This window comes from Theobroma cacao, chromosome 6, assembly GCF_000208745.1.
Source record: "Theobroma cacao cultivar B97-61/B2 chromosome 6, Criollo_cocoa_genome_V2, whole genome shotgun sequence".
Taxonomy (NCBI): domain Eukaryota; kingdom Viridiplantae; phylum Streptophyta; class Magnoliopsida; order Malvales; family Malvaceae; genus Theobroma; species Theobroma cacao.
The window spans coordinates 17,836,522-17,856,218 of NC_030855.1; the positions used below are offsets into that span (position 1 = coordinate 17,836,522).

Here is a 19,697-nt window from a genome sequence, read left to right on the forward strand (position 1 = left end):
AGTTGACTGTCTTCATTATCGGGTCTGTCCCACAGCCGATGAAACACTGCTAAATGCTGCTGCATTGCACCAGTCACTCTCAACCGTGGAAGTAGATAGCATCATAGTTCTGTACCCCCTTGAAGTAAATGCTCCTTAAACAATAAACATGACTTAATTCTGATTGCAGTACCAATTTATTTGAATTTTTTGTGGCATCCCAGTTCTACAAAGTATAGATTTTGGTCGTGGAAGAAATCATTGGGAAGGTCTAAAGAAGTTTGGGCTTTGAGTTGCTTAAACAGATGTTGAGGAAACCATCAGCTCAATGTTGAGATGCAAACATTTGTGATAGTGCATGTCATTTATTAAAGAAAAATGAGAGGAAATCTCAACTTGTTGAGATTAGCCAACTACCTAACATTGGGATAAAAAGTGGTTTAATTGGGAATCTTTGGAAATTAGCAAAGCATGGGATCCTCCATTAGAGAGAAAATTCCAGATTAGTATAATTAGCATTTCATCAAAAAGTCTTGATTGCCTTCTTACCCCATGCCGCTTAGATGACAAAAGAAGGTGACCCCATAAGGTGAAATTCATCCCATCATTTTGGATCGTCGGATATGACTGAATAATTTAGAACCCTTTTATGCTTTTGTTGATGACATGCTTACCCCTTTTTGTTTGTGTGTGTTTTCATTTGAACAGCCTCAAATCCTTTTATATAGTCATGATCACTTTTTATTTGGTTATGAAATTTCAACACTACACTTTAACCCCAAATGATAACGCCATGACAATTGATATTTCTTTGTTTTACGAAATTTAAATATTACCCTTAAACCTCAATGCCTCATGTGTCATTCATTATTTTATTTATATATTCTTCGTTTTATAACTAAATATTAATCTTAAATATGTGACATTAGACAATTTTGATTTGATCGTCTCAGTGCTGAAGAAAGTTTCCTAGATAAGAATTATTAATTTTTTGAAAGTGTAAGTGTAGGTTGAGAATTTGATTGACTTAATACCTTTCTTAGTGTAATTAATTATTTAGGGGGCCTAAACCATTGAATTTTTATGTTTAACCTTTATTAACTTTCAAATTCTATTACCATTAACGAAATAATAATGGGGATTTGGGTTTATATTTGATGTAATATCAACATATAATATTTATACACTATTACTTAATTAACTACAGAGTGCCACCTTATATAAATATATAAAAATAAAAGTTAAATAAATATTGTTAAAATTGTAAATATTTATTTTTTACAATTCTCAATTTTTAAATTTATTTATTAACAATATGATCATATTTGGTTTGTATGAAATCTATACACTAAGAATGTATCAACTATAAATAAACCCTTAACTTATTTAGTATTTGACACTATTAATTAACTTTTGTTTGCTTAAATGGTCTAAACTAAAAACTACAATGATCAATATGTTTATATGTTTGAGTTAACGTCAAAATAATAACATTTGTTAGCTAATTTTAGAATTTTATTATTGCCAAACCTATAAGGATCCAAATAGTTGATTCAACAAAATGAAGATTATAAAATTGTAATTAAATATGATGATGTATATTCTTACTCAATAACTATTAATTAACTTTATTTGCAAATACAAGTAATTTCAATTGAATTATATCCAACGGTCCAAATTAATGAGATCTCGTTACAATTCTCTAATGATTAATAAAAAAGAAATACAAAGTGGATAATCAAATCTCACCATTTGATGAGATAAACAAATCAATTAAGCTCAATAATAAACAGATAATATTAATTTAAAATGAAATTAAAACCCCTATCTCCTTTTGCATATATAGTAAATCTACAAGCAGGGCCAAAAGTTGCTTAAGATTCCTCCCTGTATGTATAATACATGTATCTTAATTCAGCCGTTCTATTCTTCATAATTCAAATGAAAAATAAGTTAAAAGCCAAATATTTACCGACTCTGGCTGTGTATCTCATCTTAATATAGTACCGATTAAGACTCGACCACTCATTTTTGACATCGCACCGACCCCGACCCTCATTCCTTGAACGTGGTCGGTGCACTGTGTGGCCCAAACCAAGTCACCTCCTATCGTCCCCTTTTTCTTTATGGTTGTTTTCTTCACGTATGACCCCATGGGATCCACTCTCAGACAAACACAAAAGAGAGAGGATGGTCACAACTCACATGGAAGAATCATTGATGAGCTTCCCGACATTTCTAATAAAGCACGTTAATGACAGCTAGGACGGTAACTGACTGGATATATATGTTTCTCCAGTACTTTCCATGATTTTATCCCTTTCATGGAAAATTTTTCACATATATAATAATAATAAAACATTATGAAACTCATGAACCTGTTTAATGTATAAGACCTTGTATTATTATACTCCTATTTCTCTATGTTTTCTCTTTAGTATATATATCTGACCACAAAAGGTTTCTGTACTCTATCTGGATTATTCTCTCTATCCTTATCTTCTTCACCAACCTCCCTCTTCTTCCAAAGATGGCTAGAATCGCCTTCGGTCGCTTCGATGATTCCTTCAGTTTAGGCTCTCTCAAGGCCTATCTCGCTGAGTTTATCTCAACCTTGCTCTTTGTTTTTGCTGGCGTTGGCTCTGCCATAGCTTATAGTTAGTTCCCTTCCCACTCACTCCAAATATTCAAAAATGGCTGCAGAGTTGTGAATGCAACTTTGAACATTATAGTAACTTATAATCCCGCTATTCGGATAGACTTTTAAACATCACAATATCACAGTTTATTTGCTATGAAAAAAGTAGAAGCATGTGTAAATTATATTAAACGTTTGCATGCAAAGGGTAATGATAATGTTACATTAATTGGTCTAGTTGTTCTTTGTGGTATAACCTTTTTTTCTTTTTTTTCTTTCTGTGCAGACAAGTTGACATCAGATGCTGCCCTTGATCCGGATGGGCTAATAGCAGTTGCTATTTGCCATGGTTTTGCTCTCTTTGTTGCTGTTGCCGTCGGTGCCAACATCTCCGGTGGCCATGTCAACCCAGCAGTCACCTTCGGATTGGCTCTTAGTGGCCAGATCACCATCCTCACGGGCATCTTTTACTGGATTGCACAACTTCTTGGATCCATCGTTGCTTGCTTCCTACTCAAGGCTGTCACTGGAGGCTTGGTAAAGCTTAAATTGCATATACACAAGTAGTTTCATTGACTTCTCCCCATCTAGTTAAATATAAATTACTAGTATAACAAGCTCAAAAATTTATGTACCTAGCTAAGGGCATTTGTTTCTCTTAAGAAATAGTTAATTCCATCCAATGTTTGTAGTCTAGTACTTGGTAAAAAATTGTTTTTCTAATTCTAAATATCGTCATTATGGGGCACTTGTTAGCATTTGCCTTGTTTAATTGGATAATTAATCTGTTTGGTCACCAAAATTTTTGTTTGAGTCATAGTCTAGGAAACTTGAAGAAGTAGCTTTTGTTTACTTCTTTTGCAGGCAATTCCCATCCACAGCGTTGCCGCTGGAGTTGGAGCCATTCAAGGAGTAGTGATGGAGATCATCACCACATTTGCTTTGGTTTACACTGTCTATGCAACGGCGGCTGACCCCAAGAAGGGTTCACTTGGCACCATCGCACCCATTGCCATCGGTTTCATCGTTGGAGCCAACATCTTGGCTGCTGGCCCATTCTCTGGTGGATCCATGAACCCAGCCCGCTCCTTCGGGCCAGCTGTCGCCAGCGGCGACTTCCACGACAACTGGATCTACTGGGTTGGCCCTCTAATTGGTGGTGGCCTGGCTGGACTTATCTACGGAAATGTGTTCATGCAGTCTGAACATGCACCATTGTCTAATGACTTCTGAGCTGGCATAGCTCAGTTGCCCTGCTCTTCGAATCCATTTGGCCATGTAATAAAAGAAAGAATGGCGGTTTGGGCTCTTCTTTCTTTTTAGCATCATTTTTCTTTTTCTTTTTGGTTGTTGTTGTCAACGTTGCTTTGTGGAAATGGATGAGGTTGGTGATGTGCAGCCACTCTTTTTTTTTTTTTCTTGAACAATTTTGTCGTCTGCTTTACTGTGCTTATTTTTTGTTTTGGAGTATATATGGTCCTATCCTTGCAATAATTGAACCAGATAGTGGACCTCAATGGAGTGTCATCCCTATTCCATAAAGGAAAGGAGAACAGCATCGCCTAACACAAGGGGACTATCCTATCTAGACGAATGAAGGAATCGACCTTTTCTGTTAAGATTCATATTAAGGGATGACCAGCTGGGACAGCCTCTTTGGAATGTGAAGGCTTATCTATATATATAAGTATAATACATGATGGAGTTGATGTGTTTTGTGTGTGGCACTGGCAGAAGACACCCTCTGCAATATTTAACCAGCAGCAAGCAAAGTAGTGGTACAATGCTTTTGGTTCATTCTTCATACCAATTTTCACAGTTTAGTTAACCATAATAGTACACCTTATCTCATCGTAGTAAGAAAAATTTTATTGATGGCAGGCGGCATTTGAAAGAATTTTTGTACAATAACTGTAGGCAAAAAGGTCTTCTAAGTACGTTAAGGCTCCTCTGAAGGGGCTATTGTTTCGTAAGTCCATTCATGCGCTTTCCACTCGGGCAGTTGTTGAATCACCAGCTGCGTCGGATAAGGAAACGAGATTTCACTTTATGATCATTCTCATTTCATCAGAAAGATTAATTTGCTAATATAGAAAGGCCTTGTGAAAGAGTACAAACCAGTCCCCTTGAATCTGGTTTACCCACTGTTGTTTGGCAAGCCAGTCTCCAGTTTTTCGGTTTCTGCAAATAACCCATGAGCATGAATATTAGCTATTCCTCACAATTCAGCACATATAGTACAATTACAGAGCAATGAGCATATCTTTGAAATCCTCATATTATCTTCGTCACTTGAGTTTGTATAGGTTAATTACTTACAAGTGGAAAGAAGAAACCAAAAAGAGCATTTGGTCATGAGAAATTTTACACCACATGGTCATGAGGAATCGACTGAGGCATTAGAATCACAACGTGATCAACCCAAATGAAATGAACAATGATGAAGAATTCATGCAATCATAAGCTATGATATACCCTCTTCAGCTTTTCCTTCTCTTTGTCTGTACGAGGAGTGAGTAGCTCCTTCCCTTCCACAACCTAACAGTAAAAACGAAATACAATTGAAAATTGAAATACATAACTGAATATAACAAGGAATAACTTCTAATTACTAACCCAATCTAACACATATTATTTCTCCTTTGATCTTCTAAGTGAAAAGAGAATTCTTTTACTTATAATTGCAACTATTCCCATTGAGCAAAAACAACCAAGACGCCTGGCACACTATTGGCAGGTGATATAGGATAGAACTCCTACACTGTCAGTGTTGAATACTTGAATCTTATTAAACTGATATTGCATTGAGGTGTTACTTAATCCTTTTGACAATATTATTTTTGCTTATCCATCTACCTAACTACATACTGCATAAGAAAACAGAGTCTAGAAATGACAAATCACATAATAATCTTGACAGCAAAAAGATGAGCTCCAAAAGTGGTATAATTCACCTCCACCATACAAGTCCCACAGGTCCCTCCTCCTGCACAGTTTAACAGAGGTCTAGCCTGAAAATTAACAGCAAATATAAACTCACTTTGCAACAGTGCCATATATAAAAGTCAACATACATGAAAACATATTGCAATTCATGAACTTACATATGGTCCATACAACTCAATGTTATTATCCAGCATTATATCCCTAAGTTTCTGCCCACCACAAGCACTACGGAAATGAACATCCGGGGTACCATCTGGGAGCAAAACAGACTAAAAACCGCAAGATGCAAAATCTCTCTTTAAATACCAAATTCATGTTGAGTATATGTAACATATTGGTCATTAGAGCGTTAAGCATACCATATTTAACTTACATGAACAAATGCAAAATCAACTGCAGGTGGTTCCTCAGGCTCCCTGGCCAGGGATTCGCTCTCGAGGACGGTGCTAACAGCTCTGATTCTTCCTCTAGAGATGCTGAGATGCCTGGAGAGTCCAAGGGCCTTGTGCGAGCTGCTGGTGAAGTTGAACTTATAGGGTACTGAGAGGGTAGCTAAGCCATGAGTGTTAAGCTGGAGAGTACCCATTTCAGATATTTTATTCAAGATAATAAAAAGGTCTCTAAGTAATTAGATGTAGCAATGAATTTTATATGTTTTTTTGCATGGCTTTTGTGGTGCTTCTTTTTTATCTTATCTAAGATTTAAATTGGGCCAAACGTTGATCATGGGCCTTGTTTTGGGCTCAACTGAAGACTGTCAATTTGCATAAATGGGCCACGTTTACAAATCGCAAATGGGTTTAAGATCTCACCCAAACGGATATTATCGCTAGAGGGAGGGGTCGAACCTTCGACCTTATGGTTAACAGCCATACGCGCTAACCGACTGAGTCACTGCAGCTGGTTGGTTTTAAATTTTGCAAAAGATTAAACTAATATGTACTTTTAATTAAATTTTTTTCCAAATTAAAACATAATGCTTACATAAATCTTAAACTAATTAAAAAATTTAAATAAGCTTTTATTTTTTTATTTGCATTTGATCAAACCTTTGTATTTTTAATACTAATTGTCATTAATTAAAATGTCACTTATCATTTTATATCCAAATGTTATTGACATGATGTTGATGTAAAAAGTAAAAAATATTACATAATCATATTATCATAACAAATTGACATATCACAACATCATCAATTATGATATATCAATATATTATATTATCATTAATTATAATATATTAACATGTTGCATCGGCGTCATGTAATATAGAATAATAAATGATATTTTGACTAAATCAATTACTAATTATAAAAATTTATTTGACTCAAAATAAATATAATAAAAATATAAAAACTTATTTAAATTTTCTTAAATAGTTTAGAAACTTTTGTAGATATTATGTCTTAAATTAACTAGTAGTAGTAATATTACATAATATCTTAAAAAAATCCTTAAACTATTCAAGAAAATTCAAATAAGCATTTATATTTTTATTGAGTTCAATTAAGCTATTGTATTTTTATTTTGATTAAATTATGTAATTAGTCTGTGTACTCTATAAAAAGAATAAATTTAATCCCTGTACAATAATTTATGTAAATTAAATCCTTATACTTTGAGTATTTGTTAGTTACCATCTCTACTTTTTAATATCATTAAATTTAATACAAAAACATGATAACATGATATGTTCACATGATATGATGGATATTGTTTTATTATATTTTTTACCTTCTACGTCAATGTTACGACAATGTCTTATGAACATAAAACAATAATGAAAACTTTGATCAATAAAAATTAATCAGACTTATTTGATTTAAATAAATATATAAAAATTTATTTAAAAATTTTTAAATAATTTAAAGAATTTAAAGAATTTTTTAACATTATAACTAGTAATATTTTGTATGCCACCAACCGTTTTCTAGCAATATTTTCCACCTTGTCCAAAACAAAGAAAAATGAATGAGCCAATTGGGATTTGCCAAAGGCCAAGCAGACTGCAAAGACAGTTATTTCTCTCCTCCGCAACACCCGAGCCAACCCAAAAAGGCCTCGAGCCTAAAACCCTTACAAAAACCTCCCAATTTGTTAAAAAAGACAACCAAAAAAAAAAAAGAAAAATGCCATGTATTTCTCCAAACTTGCGCCTCCTCTTCTTTCCTGTAAAACCGGCTCTCTCTCTCCCTCTCTTCATCTCTAAACCCAATCCAAAACCCTTCTCTCTCTTCACCCTCCTCGCTTCCTCCTCTCCCTCAAAACGACCACGTTCCGTTCCCTATCGTGATTCTCTCAACCTTGCCAGAAGGAGAAGCAGCACTTTCAACGAGCGGAAAGGCAGAGGCAGAGAAGTGGCAATGGAGGAAACAGTTGAGGAGTCAGGAGGCTCTTCTTCTTCGTCTTTTGGGTTTAATAAAAGAAGGGCAGAAGGGAAAGATAAGAGTGATAGGCCTAACAAGAATCCTCAGTTAAAAGAACGCAAGCTTAATCCCACTAATACTATTGCATATGTTCAGGTAATTTCCTCTTCATTTTTGTCTGCGGTTTGGGTTTTTTATGGGAATTGAGTGGTTTTCTGAAATGTGTTTCTTTTGTTTTTGAGACCAAACTTCGAAGTTGTGAATGTTGAGTAAATCAACTCTTGAAATTTTAGTCACATTTGTTTAGGGATAGTTTTGAACAATCATTCTGAAAAATTAAAAATAAAAAATGAGAAAGTTTTGGATAACAAAATGCATTATTTGACTTTTATATAAACCAATTATGTTAGAATTAATGTTAAATTTAAGTCATTGGTTAGGTTTTAATCATTTATGATTTTGCTTTTCACTGCTTTTAAAAAAAATTAAGTTCGATTAACATGATGTTCGTACTGGAATAGCAGAATAGTGATACTTCACACAGTATGGTGTTTCCGTGGTGGTGTCTTTTGTCTTGTGTTCCTACTGGGATTTATTATTATTATGATTTCTTTTTGTGAAAGTTCAACATTTTACTTGACAGTGTTGGGCAGTTTTAATTTATTTTGATTGCTAATGTCAGATATCTTTTAATTTATGGCAGATTTTGGGGACTGGGATGGATACACAGGACACATCACCTTCAGTCTTGCTTTTCTTTGACAAGCAAAGATTTATTTTTAATGCTGGGGAGGTAAGCGTGGTGGCCTATGTTAAAAATGTTGCTACACTTTTAGGGATTCTAAAGAGTAGAAACTAGTCCATACTTATTTCTCATGCGTAGCTTCAGTACTAGGATTTATTTGCATCATCCAGCATGCTGCTAAAGCATACTCATGGCCGATGTTTCCTCATTATGTATAACAAATATTCTAACTCTGCTTAATATATATATAGTTTTTGACTGCAGTAGAGTAGTAATGTGATTGGTGAGATAAATATTAATCAAGGAAATGACCTAGTATAATTCCAGGTGTTATTTATTAGAGTTGCTTCTTTATTAGTTCACTCAAAAAAGTTACAGAAAATGTATTCTGAGCAATTACTGGAATGTAGCAAGTATGGTTCATCTCAGAGCTATGATCCTTCTTCGTTAATTTAGCAAATACCTAATAGTGACCTATAAATATTTCATTCAATGAAGTGAATGCTTAAGCTGTTGTCTGGTCTTGCCCAATTGTTAAAAAATCGCATGACTGAAACATGTATTGTGACCAGAGCGGCAGTGCTTCAATTCATTGGATGCTCAACTGAGAGGTGTGGTCAATGTACAGTGGCCTATCATATAGTAGAACATAGAATGGATACCTGGCCTTTGTTTGTATAAATATAGGAACTTTTTATTTTTTTTGCTGGAGAAACAGACATATAATTGCTGAGCTTTCTGTTTTCAGGAGCCTAACTTACCTTGTCTGTTTTGGAGTTAAACTTTATAGAGTATTAGTGGTGACCAAATATGTTAAGATACAATTCCTCTAGAAAACTTATGAGCTCCTATCAATATTGTTATCAATTATTAACTGTTGTTATGGCAGGGACTGCAACGATTTTGCACAGAGCATAAAATTAAGTTGTCAAAGGTATAGAATACACTTTTGTTTTCTAGGTGATATATATGTGCCAATTTATTCACTTTCACTCTATAAAGATTGTCTGATATTGTGGATATTTCCAGATAGATCACATATTTCTCTCTCGTGTCTGCTCAGAGACTGCGGGTGGACTTCCAGGTTTATCTTGAATCTCAATTTGAAACATTTGTAGAAAGTCGATATACCATTATTTTTAAGCTTTAGTTTTCTGTTAATTTTAGGACTGGACATGCAAAGATGATGGTAGAGCCTGTCAATTGCTGAGTTTTAACTTTTTGTCACAGGTTTGCTGCTGACTTTGGCTGGCATGGGAGAAGAAGGGTATACTGTGAGTACTCAGCTCATCTAATTTCAATTTTCCTTGACATTGTTGTGCCCATTGCTTAATTACTAGCCTATGTTGCTGTGAAGGTCAAAATTTGGGGCCCCTCAGATCTCAATTTTTTAGTTGGTGCGATGAAATCTTTTATTCCACATGCTGCTATGGTTCACACACAGAGCTTTGGACCGGCTTCCACTTCGGATGATGCTGCTGATATGCCTACTCCAAGTAAAGTTGCAGATCCTATTGTTCTTGTTGAAGATGAGGTTGTCAAAATATCAGCAATTCTCCTACAACCACATTGCTCGGGACAGTCCCAAATAAAGCCCGGTGAAATGTCTGTGATATATGTATGTGAATTGCCTGAGCTTATGGGGAAATTTGACCCAAAAAAGGCTGCGGCTCTGGGCCTAAAAGCTGGGCCAAAGTATGGGGAGCTGCAACATGGTAAATCTGTGAAGTCAGACAGCCTAGATATCATGGTGGGTGATCTGCAAAGTAGGAAAATATTCATGGCCCCTCTATGCATTGGGTGCATCAGTTATTTGTCCGGTCACTATACTTTTCAACCCATAATATTTTTACCTTAATATGTGTAGGTTCATCCAAGTGATGTAATGGATCCTCCTGTTCCTGGTCCCATTGTCTTCCTGGTTGACTGTCCAACAGAATCTCATGTACAGGAATTGTTGTCCATAGAATGCCTCAATGGATATTATACAGATGTATCAGGTCACCTGACACAAGGTACTAAACCAGTGAACTGTGTCATTCATTTAAGTCCTGCTTCTGTTGTAAGCAGTCCCAACTACCAGAAATGGATGAAGAAATTCGGTTCAGCACAACATATTATGGCTGGACATGAAACGTAAGCCACTTTGCTTCCTGCATGAAAGTGATAATTGCGCCACTTGCCTATTGAATTGATGATTTCTCTTACATGTCATTCGGTTTGCAGGAAGAATCTGGAGGTTCCAATTCTAAAATCAAGTGCAAGAATTGCAGCACGACTTAATTACTTATGCCCACAGTTCTTTCCAGCTCCAGGTTTCTGGTCTCTTCAGCACCTTAATTACAAAGAATCAGATGCTATTGCTTCAAGAGAGGTTTGTTTACATCCTAGAAGTGACATTTTCGGACCATCAGGTTGATGATTGTGCCTTGAAAGTTTTGGAGGCAACTGAGTATTCATTTCCTTTTACCAGGGTCGCGCTTCAAAGATCTGTGAAAGCATTTCTGCTGAAAATCTCTTAAAGGTATTTTTCTTTTGTGTTGGCACAGGGGGGGGGGGGGGTTTAGATGCCAGTGCTTTTTTCTTTTTCTTCCATGAATATAGTGAAAATAATTGAGTGGTTAGAGGGTTTCTATAAAAAAAAAGTCAAATATTGCTGTTTAGAAGCTTTTGTGGAGATCACAGATTGTTTATCTATATTCAGCTCTGGACTTTAAGAAAATTTTAATACTGCAACAGTTTCCTGGTTAACAGTTTTTCATACTTATTTTGGACAGTTCACATTGCGTCCTTATGCTCAGCTGGGGCTGGACAGATCTCATATTCCAACTTTGATAGGTCAATCTGAAGTAATTGATGAACTGCATTCAGAAATTCCAGAGATTGCAGATGCTGCACAACAGGTCAGACAGTTATGGCGTGGGCTTAAAGGAAGTAGAGAGGAGTTAACTCCTTTGAATGATAATAGAGTTATAGTTGAAGAGCCATGGTTGGCTGAAAATACTCTGCCTAATTGTCTGGAAAACATAAGGAGAGATGACCTGGAAATTGTGCTTCTTGGGACAGGTTCATCCCAGCCTTCTAAGTATCGTAATGTTAGCTCTGTCTATATCAATCTTTTCTCCAAAGGAAGTTTGCTCTTGGACTGTGGAGAAGGAACCCTGGGACAACTGAAAAGAAGGTAACATGTCACAAATTTTTAGTTAGATATTGTGCTATCATGGTTTTTCCCTTGTCTTTTTAATTCATGATGGTTGGTCTATTGGGGGAAACAGATATGGTGTAGATGGTGCAGATACTGCTATTAGAAATCTCAAATGCGTTTGGATCTCTCATATTCATGCTGATCACCACACCGGTTTGGCGAGAGTGCTTGCTCTGAGACGTGATTTATTGAAGGGAGTGCCACATGAACCATTGCTGGTTATAGGGCCACGACAGCTTAAGCGATATTTAGATGCATATCAAAGACTTGAAGATCTTGATATGCAGTTCCTTGACTGTAGGAGCACCACAGAAGCTTCATGGGATACTTTTGAGAGCGATAAAGAATCCAATAATGATGGATCATCTCCAGGAAGTCCAAGACATTCAAATGTCAACAATGAAAGCATGCAAGATATTAATGGAACTTTGTTTGCTAGAGGAAGCCGCATGCAGAGCTATTGGAGGCGACCAGGCAGTCCAGTTGACCATTCTGCAGCTTATCCATTCCTGAAGAACTTGAAGAAAGTGCTAGGAGAAGCAGGATTAGAGGCTTTAGTTAGTTTTCCTGTCGTGCACTGTCCCCAGGCATTTGGCATTGTTTTGAAAGCTGCAGAGCGTGTCAACAGCGTTGGAAAAGTGATCCCAGGGTGGAAGATTGTGTACTCAGGTGACACTAGGCCCTGTCCAGAACTGGTAGATGCATCTCGTGGTGCAACAGTTCTCATACATGAGGCAAGTTACTGATTTCGATATTTAAGTTATGTTTAATTGATTTTCATCCTAAGCTAATAACTTTGCGGTCAATTGTCTTAAATAGCATTGTTCAAGATTGTATATTTTCAAGATCGATTTATAGAGGGTTTTTTGTTGTAGGATTAAGATATTTGATAGGTGGCATTTAAATGTATTCATACTTTCCATGTCTATCAAGTATGTCATCTCACTGTTTAGGGTTCTTGAGTGGTTTGTTCAGCTTTGAATTTACTTTGAAATTGATGACCTCTTTATAGTTGCATTGGCATCACCAGGGTAATATAATTTTGACCAGCCTACTGTTGATCGTACTGCAGGCAACTTTTGAGGATGGATTGGTTGAGGAGGCCGTCGCGAGAAACCACAGCACAACCAAGGAAGCCATTGAAGTGGGAAACTCTGCTGGTGCTTATCGCATTGTCCTAACCCATTTCAGCCAAAGATACCCGAAAATTCCTGTATTTGATGAGACACACATGCACAAGACATGCATTGCTTTTGACATGATGAGCATTAACATAGCAGATTTGCCTGTGCTCCCCAAAGTTGTTCCATACCTTAAATTGCTTTTCAGAAACGAGATGGCAGTTGATGAGTCAGATGATGTTATAGATACTGTGGGTGTAGCTTCCTAACAACTAATGAATTAATTGTTTTTGGCAATTCGCATATTTCTCTCCTGATTAAGAGCTTTCATTTTCCATATTAGTTTTTGGATGTTTTAAACTTGTCTGTAAGAGTTTGTTACATTGGCGGCAGAGAGGAGCTGCCTTGGCTACCCAAACGGCCTTTGGGTTTGAAAGTTGAAACCTCTCAGCATCTCAAACGTCTTTGACTGTTCATACAAAATGGAAAACAAGCTCTGTGGGGGTAAATTTTGTCTCATCATTGGTCTACCGATTGGTTGGTACTGAAAGAAGAAAGCGTGGAGGGAGAATATTACATGATCAAACTGATAATAATCCAACACCGAAAATCTGATCTTATTCCCTCAATATATATATATATATATAATTAACTCAAAGTTAGAGGAAAAGAATGGCACATGATTGATTAGAGAATCACAGCTTTATTGGATTAATCATGAACTGTCTTTTGTCTCATATTTTTGGGATTTCTTTCACAAACTAATAATTAATTTAATGCAGCCATTACTAATTAGTTTGGTCAAACATCAACAAATTAGGCTCCAGGCTCTACCAAGGTATAGAGTACTGAGATGTGGCCCTAACATGGACAAATTGGACTCGTAAATTATCTTCACCCGGACCAATATTAATATGGCCCCCACCCCCAAGATGTCATCACAGGACAGTTATCTGTTCATTCCAATATTTAATTTGGTTGTTGAACCTCATTTGCCAGTAACCAAATTGAGGAAATGGTCACAAATCCTAACCTGAAAAAGGGGAAACCTATGGTCACTTCACTCTTAGCTGCATGGAGGAGGGGCTCCTGTTTCACAGTCAATACAAGAAAACATTCTCCATTGAGCTTGAATTGAAACAAATGAAATCCATATAAGGGATCCTTTCTGAAACACTAGTTGCTGACTCTAGAGATCTTAGGCTCAGCAATTTGGTTGCTCATGGAACCCAGCTAGCTTGGCGGGTAGGAGAGGGAAATTACAAGCAATCTAATAAAAGAATACTGCCACATAGCTATAGAATTGCTTGGCATCAACGGTGTTGTCGAAGAAGGGAATGACAATATGCTTAGTACCGGAAGTTAGGTTAACAAGTTTCTCTGGACAGTCCAAAAATCTTACTTCAAACTAAGGTAACAAACTCCATCAATAATGAACACTACTTAACATCTTGTTCCAGCAAGGGGCGAATGCCAGCTGATAGCTAAGGAAATGACCATAATGTGCACAAACCAATGATATTTTAGTAATGATGATAGTACTATTATTTCCCCCCTTACTCTTAAATTGGAGTTTTTTAAGTATAAAAAAATGAGATAATAAGTAGCAGCATGAATCTTCGTTTTTCAAGAAAAATTATAATTTAGTTTAAAAAATAAAATTATATCCGATTGCATTAATAAAAAATTGACGTGCATGCATCCATATATCAATTTCTTTAGCCCTAAACTCCGAAGAATAATATTCAAAAGGAAACATGAATGATGCTTCATGCGTGGATTTTAAATATCAATTAAAATAGACAGCTACAACTCAAAATCAGCCTTTCTTTGGTTTAAAGGGATGGATGGGAGAGCCCTCCTTATCATGGTATTGCCTCCATTGGTTTAGTGATGGAAAAGAAACAAATCGGTGATTGTGATGCTTCTCCTCCTTAAAATCACCACACCACATAATCTCTCACATGGGATAGCCAAGGGAAGGGAGATTGAGGTGGACGACTTTTCAAGGCTGACAAATGTTGAATCACCCTCCTCCTCTGCCAATTGTTTTAAGTCCTTCGTACTACATGAGTACTAGTGATCTACTTACCATCTCAATCTCATTGTACTAGATTCATGACATTCAAACAATCTTAAAATCGTTAAAAATAAGAATAAACAAATCAACTCATCGGGACACTAAAACTATGTTAATATTTTATTTTTATATTGCATCGTAGGTAAAATAGAGATAAAATCTAATATGTAACAAATAAGAATTTCGTACAATAAATAGGTTTGGAGGAAGAGATGAAAGGGTTCATTGTGTTGGTAATGAATAGGGAAAAGTAGAGCAAATATTCTCCAAACATGGACTTAATTAAGAGTAAAGATGCTTAGCATTAAACCACATCCACATCTCATATCTCCCTTAAGACTTAACCAATTTCTTTTTAACATGGTAGAACCGAACAGGTGTATCTGAAAGACGTGTCCCTCCTACTTTTCACGCACCGAACTCGTCATATCTTGGCGTTAACAGCAGTTAGCGGTAAAACTGGGTGACCCCAAATCCAACGGCATACAAACAAAAAAGAAGAAGAAAGAAAAGTCTACAATTTTCTACAGAGAGAGAGAGAGAGCAAAGCATTGAAAGAAGAGTCTCCATAAACAATAAATAGCACTTAAATTCAGTTGGCTCTTGGAGTTAAGGAGCTGTTTCACACATTTGTTTAATGTTTTTTTGTGCATTTATAGCCTACTTCTCCCTGCGCTTTCTTCTTCTCTTTACCTACTCTTTTCTCTCTCTTCTTATCTCATTTTTCAACTAATCCTTATGTATTAGCAAAAAAATAAAAAAATCCCAAAGCTGAAAGGGAAAATATATATATATATATATACATATACATATTTTTCTATCCTCTATGCGACTTTCTATCTATTAAAAACCTCTCCTTTCCTGCACAATCTCTGGACTTTCTTTCGCTTTTCTGTCAGAAATGCTCCTTAAGCTTTCTGGGTTGTGTTCAGAAAACTAACTTGTTTTGAGTTCTTTTAAATAATGGGTAATAGCTTCATTTGCAGGAAAAAGAAAGATACCAAAGATAATGGATCCAGAAGCAAGAGAGTGGGCAGGTCTCAAAGGAAAATGCTTGCTGAAGAAGAGTTTTTGCACAGGCAAGCTTTGTCTATGGCTCTTCATCAGCACCAATTGTCTCAGAGATTTGATGGATCCATGTCTAGGAGAATTGGCACCACCAGCTCTAGAAGACACTCTGATCCATTAGCTAATAATGAAAAAAAGGTGGGCATTTTTTTTTGTATTAAATACCAATATAAAATTACTTACCTTAGCTTTCCTGACCGTCTTTTCATGTGTAATCATTGTGTTAATTACTGTTTTAGTTGATTGGATCTATGATGAAAAAGTGGGGTTTTGATGATTGATTGTGAAACAGGAGCAAAAGTTAGGAAAAAGTTATTAATCATGTTGGAAAACAGCATTAGTCAATGGTCAAGCTGGTAAAATAAGGGACAAGATGTGTTTCTTTTTCTTTTCATTGGAAAATTTAAAAGGAGAGCCTGGCAAAGCAATAGCTGAGTCTCTTTGCTTTTAGCAATTTGCAATTTTATAGTATCAACTGAGATTTTAAGTCTCTAATAAAATTTAGTTGAGAAGATAAAGAGGTCTTCTCTGTTTTATTTTATTTTATTTTTGATGAAAAGATAAACGGGGGATCTTATGATATGCACTTTTTGTATCAATGTAAAGCTTTATAAGCCCACAGGAATCACCTTTCTTTCAGATGTGTTACGAACGGCAATTTTAAAAGCCAACTTTATTCTATTTTGATGTGATGATAAAGGATCTGGAACATGGTCCATGCTGGTGAAAAGATCAGTAATTAACTTCTTGGAGACAATTTCTGTTGAGCTAACGTGAAAATAGAAATACTGAGGTGTAAAAACAGTGAAATAGACATAATTGTATTGGTATAACATTTTTCTAAATTATAACTCCTTTCTGTAAACTTGTCTAATACTATTTTCACGTACTTGTAGGTACTGGAATCTCTTGAAAATGTCAAGTTTAAAAGAATTATTCTGATACACGGAGAAGGCTTTGGAGCTTGGTGTTGGTATAAAACCATTGCTCAGTTGGAGGAAGTGGGGCTTCAGCCTACTGCATTGGATCTCACAGGATCTGGTATTGATCTGACAGATACAAACACTGTCACTACATTGGCAGAATATTCAAAACCATTGATTCAATATCTAGAGAACCTTCCTGAAGATGAGAAGGTAAGAGGGTACATTTGATATTACTATGAGTTTTATTCATCTAAAAAAGCCTGGGCATATGTTAAGTTTTTTTTTTTTTTTTGCATTTATGAATTACACGCAGGTTATTTTGGTGGGTCACAGTAGCGGAGGTGCATGCCTTTCTTATGCATTGGAGCATTTCCCAGAAAAGATCTCCAAAGCAATTTTCCTTTGTGCTACAATGGTGTCTAATGGTCAGAGACCTTTTGATGTGTTTGCTGAAGAGGTATTTTATCAATGCCTGGCTGCCAATTTTTGTACATCAAGTAATTACAGATTTATCCAGAATGCATTTTCTTCTGTGCCAAATAAATAAATAAATATAACGTCGCATACTAGAATAAATTGTATCTGCTCTTTTATAGCCCTACTTCTTGGATGAATGATAATAGATTGATACCTCTTGCTGTTCACAGACATCCAATTTAATTTGCCAGATGTATGATAATACGTGCTACCTTTTCCCCTTTATGTTTTATAAATGTTTTTATCTGGAGACACTGGACTTTATTTAGTTAAGAAGTAAATAAAAAGTTTGGACCTGCAAAAAAAATTTAGTTCCAGCATGAATCAATTTCTCCTGTCAGCTAGACCTGAAAAGAACAATCATCCTGCCGTGGTATTTTTGTCATGGACTGATATTGACCAAACATGTCAAAGAACCAATTCTATTCCAACCTTGGTAGTTATTATTACTGAATCTTTTTAGTGAAGGTTCTACCACAGTTTTCATTGCTCTTACTTATTTGGTTACATGGGCTCATCGAAAAAATTTTGTTGCAGCTTGGTTCTGCTGAACGTTTCATGCAGGAGTCACAGTTTTTGATTCATGGAAACGGCAAAGATAAGCCTCCTACAGGGTTCATGTTTGAGAACCAGCTAATGAAAGGGTTATATTTCAATCAATCGCCAACAAAGGTATGCTATAGCCTTACTGGCCAAGAGTGTCAAACTAGCAAGCCTTGAAATTTCCGATTATCATTTTTCCCCATTGCAGAATCTTCATTTTTGCATAATAATCTATCAAAGCTCTTTTTCAGGCTATATGTTTAGGATTCATTGTTCTGTTATTCTTTTCTTGCAACAGAATATTGACCACTGTCTATCAACGAATCCAAGTTGTATGAAAATGGGAGCGCTAGAGAATTATTTCTTTGAAGCTCTAAATTTGTATGGTGTCAAAACACCTTATGCAGTTAGGCTAGTCATTTCATTAGTCTATACATTACACATTTGCATAATGTGTTGTGACTAGTTATGCTTTTAGCTAGGTGTTCCATCCTTTTCTCTTATGAAGTATACATCTACATGGCCATTTTGGGGCCAATCTATGTTGTTGTATACGTGACTTGTTCTCTTCTTTGGTTTGGTCTGCATTATGGTTATGAAAACTCGTGATGCAATAGTTTGTGGACAATATAAAATAAAAAACAAAGTTGCATCATTAGACAAGTGAATGTTGTATTCTGCAAGAAGACGTTATGATGTAGGTTAGAGACTCAAGATAAACTAATTGATGACATGTTGGGTTTAACGGGGAATGAAATGTTGCATTGAACATGTTAATACCATTCGAGTCTAAATGCTGTGTGCATACATGGTGTACTGTTAAATACCGTATGAAAATTGTGGACTGATCACTATTTATGAAAGTGAGAAGCCTGAGAAGTAGTTGATTCATTGTAGCCAATTTACAGAATCATATTATTAAACATGGTATTGGGTTCCTCCCAGGATGTTGCTTTGGCCATGGTTTCCATGAGACCCACCCCACTGGGTCCTATCATGGAGAAACTGTCATTGTCCCCGGAGAAGTATGGAACCGGGCGGCGGTTCTATATTCAGACATTGGATGATCGGGCTCTTTCACCAGATGTGCAAGAAAAGCTAGTAAGAGAAAACCCACCTGCGGGAGTTTTCAAGATTAAAGGGAGTGACCACTGCCCATTCTTCTCAAAGCCACAGTCACTTCACAAAATATTAGTAGAAATTGTTCAGATTCCTTAGCTTAATTTTCAGATAAGAAAAGAACAGAAAAGGGGACTATTCTTTAATCTTTACTTGTATTTTCTGACAGACGACAGGAGGTTGGTCATTACATAGCTGTGATAGGCCGTTCTTGTATGTAGAACACTAGGGCCACCTGTCTGTAATTTATTCTTTTTCTTGCATTAAAGGGATAGGCTGTGATTCTCTTTGTAATTTACATGTTCTTCAAGCAATGCAACAAAACTTTTGGTTAATCATGGCTATGGATGGAAAATGCATTAACATGATTTGGAAAGTGGTAGACATTTTTTTTTTTTTTGAAAGGCAAGTGGTAGACATATGGTCTCTGTTGAATTGTTTAACTTGTTGCTTCTCATTTTCTTTGGCCCCTGCCTTGGCAGTG

The 19,697-nt window shown here is 36.0% G+C and overlaps 4 protein-coding genes and 1 non-coding gene across 7 annotated transcripts; 3 read left to right on the forward strand and 2 right to left on the reverse strand.

The window, feature by feature from the left end:
• Positions 2,336 to 4,037, forward strand: LOC18595980 (aquaporin TIP2-1). Its single transcript, XM_007024177.2, has 3 exons — positions 2,336 to 2,636; positions 2,904 to 3,154; positions 3,482 to 4,037. The coding sequence occupies exons 1-3, from the start codon at positions 2,510 to 2,512 to the stop codon at positions 3,848 to 3,850; spliced, it is 747 nt and encodes a 248-aa protein (XP_007024239.1). The 5' UTR covers positions 2,336 to 2,509; the 3' UTR covers positions 3,851 to 4,037.
• LOC18595981 (photosynthetic NDH subunit of subcomplex B 3, chloroplastic) lies at positions 4,023 to 6,193 on the reverse strand. 2 transcript variants are annotated; one of them, XM_018123358.1, is made up of 6 exons: positions 5,937 to 6,192; positions 5,722 to 5,832; positions 5,572 to 5,628; positions 5,093 to 5,155; positions 4,736 to 4,798; positions 4,023 to 4,634 (listed from the first exon to the last, which is right to left on the reverse strand). In XM_018123358.1, the coding sequence occupies exons 1-6, from the start codon at positions 6,147 to 6,149 to the stop codon at positions 4,557 to 4,559; spliced, it is 585 nt and encodes a 194-aa protein (XP_017978847.1). In that variant the 5' UTR covers positions 6,150 to 6,192; the 3' UTR covers positions 4,023 to 4,556. The 2 variants fall into 2 exon arrangements, 1 of the variants encoding a protein (XP_017978847.1); XR_001928519.1 differs by having other exon boundaries at positions 4,391 to 4,634; positions 4,736 to 5,008; positions 5,937 to 6,193.
• Positions 6,391 to 6,464, reverse strand: TRNAN-GUU. Its single transcript has one exon. It is a non-coding gene; the product is annotated as a tRNA-Asn (tRNA).
• LOC18595982 (zinc phosphodiesterase ELAC protein 2) lies at positions 7,681 to 13,337 on the forward strand. The gene is made up of 12 exons (XM_018123878.1): positions 7,681 to 8,085; positions 8,633 to 8,722; positions 9,564 to 9,608; positions 9,704 to 9,758; positions 9,905 to 9,948; positions 10,032 to 10,424; positions 10,542 to 10,810; positions 10,901 to 11,048; positions 11,148 to 11,198; positions 11,452 to 11,855; positions 11,950 to 12,613; positions 12,952 to 13,337. Exons 1-12 carry the CDS (start codon positions 7,693 to 7,695, stop codon positions 13,267 to 13,269), a joined length of 2,874 nt encoding a protein of 957 aa, XP_017979367.1. The 5' UTR covers positions 7,681 to 7,692; the 3' UTR covers positions 13,270 to 13,337.
• Positions 15,630 to 19,548, forward strand: LOC18595983 (putative methylesterase 14, chloroplastic). Of its 2 annotated transcripts, none has more exons than XM_018123377.1 (5): positions 15,630 to 16,286; positions 17,045 to 17,284; positions 17,388 to 17,531; positions 18,089 to 18,223; positions 18,393 to 18,668. In XM_018123377.1, exons 1-5 carry the CDS (start codon positions 16,044 to 16,046, stop codon positions 18,558 to 18,560), a joined length of 930 nt encoding a protein of 309 aa, XP_017978866.1. In that variant the 5' UTR covers positions 15,630 to 16,043; the 3' UTR covers positions 18,561 to 18,668. The 2 variants fall into 2 exon arrangements, with proteins under 2 accessions (XP_017978866.1, XP_017978865.1); XM_018123376.1 differs by lacking the exon at positions 18,393 to 18,668 and adding an exon at positions 19,040 to 19,548 and having other exon boundaries at positions 15,648 to 16,286.